General features: G+C 45.9%; 1 protein-coding gene across 4 annotated transcripts in view; it reads left to right on the top strand.

Moving 5' to 3' along the window:
- Nucleotides 1-4,344, top strand: part of SULF1 (sulfatase 1) — a 191,879-nt gene extending 187,535 nt beyond the window's left edge. For all 4 annotated transcript variants that reach the window (XM_045286492.1, XM_045286497.1, XM_045286507.1 and 1 more), the window contains one exon: nucleotides 2,004-4,344. In XM_045286492.1, the coding sequence (XP_045142427.1) occupies nucleotides 2,004-2,034 (31 nt within the window). In that variant the 3' untranslated portion in view covers nucleotides 2,035-4,344. The remainder of the gene's footprint in view (nucleotides 1-2,003) is intronic.
- The last annotated feature ends 281 nt before the right edge of the window (nucleotides 4,345-4,625 follow it).

The raw sequence follows: 4,625 nt of genomic DNA, 5'->3' as shown, positions 1-4,625 counted from the left end.
ACATGAAACGCTCACCATCACTTCTGTGGGTGGTGCTGGCCTAGTCGTTTCTTCGAGAGTGGAACCCAGCCTCCGGACATTTCCCAAGAAGCCCTGATGGGCACAGTGTGCCCTGCAGCCCCACAGATCTCAGCTGTTTTCCATGACCTCTACTTGAAAGAGAATCTGGCTGGATAGCCAATCCTTGGCTTGTACTTTCCTTTCTGATTTAAGCTGTGTTTTCGCAGCCTCGGACGCTTGACTGAGGACGTTTAATTTCATTAAGAGTGTGTTCTGTGGGCTTCTTCACACTCGGATTTTTTCTGAGTGGGATATCTGCACAGCGGTGGATTTTGATATTCTCTCTCTCTGCTTTCTTTTGCAGCAATTTTGGAAAGATTAAGATTCTATTCACTAATCGCATGCATTTGGAGTATATACAAGATTCTTAGCTTGAAAGCATTCTCTCCTATTGGTAGAACAAGTATAATTTATTTTTATTTCATTAGATGAGGCTATGGGTCCTCCAATATTCTCTCTCTCTCTATCTATCTATCTCTCCACCTTACTGGCCCTGAAGCGTCTCCCTTTCCTTGTCCCTTGTCCCTTGACCATCCAATTCCCCACTGTGCTTCCCCCTCCCTCTCTAGCCCACCGCGCCCCGAGGCAGTGCCTTTCGATGGTCAGGGCTGAGACTCGCCAGACCCTTTCCCACGTTCTATTCCCACAGCAGACATTCTATCCAGCAGCGATTTCAAATCCAATTTTAGCATCATCCTCACCTCCCTCTTCTTTCTTCGGTTTTCCAAGGGTTTGTGGCTGGAAGTGTCAGACGGAGCTCGGCGGGGGTCAGTACCGACTTTCTTCACCTGCGGGTGATTTGACGGTTAGGTCTGTGTGTCTGTCTTCTAGCTGTACTGAAAATGTGAGTTTTATGTAGTCTTAGTTACTCTTCTGGCTGATCATGAGCATGTTACTGCAGCAGCTAGGCCACGTGTTTCTGATCCCTGAGCACAATGAGAGAACAAGCCCTGTTTTCTGCAAGAATGTGGTAGGTGTGGTGTTGCCAAGGTTAAGGGTAATTTGCATCTGGTGAAACCACTCAACGGAGTTCTCTGGAGAAAACAAGTCATTGTCTTTAGACTTTTGTTAACAGTTACAGTGCTGGAAACTCACAGGGACAGTTCTGCCCTGTCCTGTAAGGGTCGTTATGAGTCAGCATTGACTAGATGGCCGTGAGGGGTTTTGTTTGTTTGCTTTGGGTTATGGACGTCTTATGATAACATTTTACCAAAGAAACAGATCCGAGCATTTGAATTGAAGAGTGGAAACACGTGCAAGTTTGTTTGATTCCAAAGAGGGCCGGTGAAATGTCGCAGACCAACATCCTCCCAAGCACATGACATTGAAATGCTTTCAAATCCAGGGTGGAATTGCACTCAAGGATTTTAAGGTTGTGACCTTCCGGGAGCAGAGCACCAGCTCGGCTTCTCCCAGGCGCCTCTGGGGGCAGTTGAAGCCATTCACCTGTCGGTCAGAAATCAAGCACCTCCCTCACTGGTGGGGCCACTTGGGATCTCCATCCCTCACTCACCTCATGACCCTCTATGTGGTAACGATTTCCTCAAAGAGCACAGCCCATATGTGACAGATGGGGACCAGGACTCAGAGAGACGCACTCACAGGATCTCTGTGGGTGACAGCATTGGCTTGAGGTCAGGCTCAAGTGAACACTAGTTTGGGGGCTGGAGGTCCAGCCCCGTTTCCAGCGCCAACCATGCTTAGCGATAGAAGTTTCCACTCAGTTGACCCCTTCTCCAAAGTTGGACTGTTTAAACCCCATGGTAGCCTAAAGCCACTTCTTGATAACGGATTGCTCTGGTTTAGGGAGGGAGGGAGGGATGCCTACCCTGCTATTATAGTTTGACTTGACTCAACCTGTAAAAACCATGGAAATTGATTTGACAGGTAAGAAGGGAGTCTTTCCTCCACTAACACATCTGTGCTCATCTGTCTTTTCACAGAGGACAGTTATGGGAAGGATGGGAAGGCTAATCTGCCAAGTCCCGTGGCAGAAATCAACTGGCAAGGCCCGGGAGATCTCTACGGTGTGAACGAAATCGCCTATGCGTGCAGACAAAACAACAGACTTCGTCTGGGGGGCTGGACTAATCACTTGAAGGATGTAGATAGAGTATTTGCACTGCTGAACAGTCACCATGAGCAAAAGTAAGCAGGTCCGAATAGGACTACTTACTCCAGGAGATGGAGTCCTGGCCGCATTTCCTGCACCTCCCCTGCAGTGGAGAGGCCCTCTGCTGAGGCAGACAAAGACCTGTGGGTGGGGACGCTCCTCATCCAACATGGCCAGCCAACCTTGGAACCCTGCATTTGAACCAACATTCAATCCAGAGAACACACGTGAGTGGACTATCAGCATTGCAGAAGTACACCGTTGGTCTTCCGAACACTGGAAACACCAGAAAACTGACCAAGGGATGGGGCACGAGGAGATCAGTCGTGACAGCGATGTCAGTGGCAACAGCCTGGCGGAGCGGACACTCCAGCAGAGCCCTGGTCTGCAGCCCATGAACAGGTATCCACAAGCATTTCTCCAGGGCAGCGGTTCGGGAGGAGATGTTTTGAAGATCAACTCTAACTTCCTGCGCATCCCAATGGAGCCTTTGTTCATCCATTGGCCAGTGTATCCACCGGGCAGCTGCCTACGAACTCCAGCACAGTGGAAAGGAGGTCACCCCAGTGGGGGAGAATCACAACAGGGAGAGCGCCCAGGATCTAGAAGGCAGTGCCTCCCCACTACTCTCCTCCGATGAGATGGAGTTACTACCCCAGACACAGTATTTTTTTTAACTTATTAGTCAACTAATAGCTACCAACATTCCAAGCGGTCCTACACACATTTGTGCGGTAGAAATTAATGTACACGTGAGCTACCTGTACACAGCGACTCATGTTTTCATTTGCTAACTTTCAACAGCAGGGAGAGGTGTTTTGCTGTCTTGTTTGGTATGGCACTTAAACAGTGTTAGCTAGGGAAGGTGATGGGGACATGCATATAGACATGTTACCTGCTCAAGATGGCTAGAACCATGGCTATTTCTAAACCTTGACACCATCAGCTAACCTTCCGACACACCTCCACCGCCTGCCTGATGTAGTTTAGACTCATCTTTCACCACTGGATTTTTGAATGCCATCATGTTGGGTTTCGTGACTTTGCACTCTGATGTCTGAATGCCGTGCTTATTTGGTTCGCCTTAGTGTTTCTTGCCAGGCTTGCCACCATCTCACCGGCTGTTCTCGGTGTGGCGCAGTAATGGGCTCCAAGGATGGGCCCCATCTCATTTGACATAACTCTTTAGTCAGGAGATACTGCGTGTCTTTGTCTTCGACTTGCTAAAACGAATTAGCAGGAGGGCACGGCTAATGATGTTGGCAGGAAAAGTCCAGGAGTAAGCCAAACTGAGATTGCCTGATTTCCCTGTGCCTAACCTCCAGGTAGTCCTTAGTTCTGTAAGATTGCTAAGTTCTGGTACTTTATGGACAGGATGAAAGGATCAGAGACCTTTATCTTTTTCATTGCGAGTTTGCTTTTGTGACATGGGTATTCATCGTAAGTGTGCAAAAAATATGTTTAGTTGTGCATTTATCTACGGAGAGTATTATTCCATAAAATAAGTGTGTGCTGTTTCATCGTTTAAACCCACCATATGTGAGGTTCCTATCATAAACGTGATGTTATGTGCTTATTTTTAAGGCCATTGTCAAGTTCTGGTGTTTTTAAAGGCATATTTCAAAATTCTGAAAGTCTGTGTTCTTGAAAACATGCTTGTTTTGTATTAGATCTTTAAATACCAGCAAAATGATTACCTCATTGAGAGAGTTATCAGTACCCTATTCAGCTTTCCAAGAAGGTTGACACTTGGTATTTTGTCTTTTGTTTTGTTTTGCTTAATAGTGATTTTCTTTTCATTCAAATGCATAGGTAAATTATGTCTCCATTAAGTGCTTAAGGTAACCTTTTTAAAAAATTAATTTGTTATAGTCGAATCTTTGATAACTTTGAGAAAGTCTTTATCATCGACCATGTACATATTTGAAATTAACTAGTTGTTTAACAGATGTGTGTCATCAGCTGAATGACAGAATCAACATATTTATGACCATGAGTGATGTTCTTTATAAAAAGAGTTCAAGTTATTAGGAAGTATACGGGGTTGTAATCTTGTATAATACTTAGTGATACTTTTATAGAACAATTCTGGCTTCAGGCAAGTCTAGAAGCAATATTGCTTGAAATAAAAGGTGTTGAAACTGTATTTGTTTCAGAGAAGTCAACTTAAACACGTCTCTGTGTTACAGCCCATTCTTGCGAGTCGGTGTTGTATTGCATTCAAACCCACTAACGCTGAGCTGATTGCAACTCATACACCCCCACTGCCGTTGAGTCAATTCCAACTCAGTGACCCCAAAGAGAGTTTCCCTAGACTGTCGATCTTTATGGAAGCATGTCGCCTCATCTTTTTCCTGCAATGTCACTGGTGGGTTTGAACTGTTAACCTTGTGGTTAGCAGCCCAACACCCTGCCTTACAGTGCCACCAGGGCTCCTTATTGGTGATTTCAG

The sequence above is a fragment of the Echinops telfairi genome, unplaced genomic scaffold, assembly GCF_000313985.2.
Source record: "Echinops telfairi isolate 266 unplaced genomic scaffold, ASM31398v2 ScPeMD7_1;HRSCAF=3_0, whole genome shotgun sequence".
Taxonomy (NCBI): Eukaryota; Metazoa; Chordata; class Mammalia; order Afrosoricida; family Tenrecidae; genus Echinops; species Echinops telfairi.
This window is presented reverse-complemented; position numbering and strand designations above follow the sequence as displayed.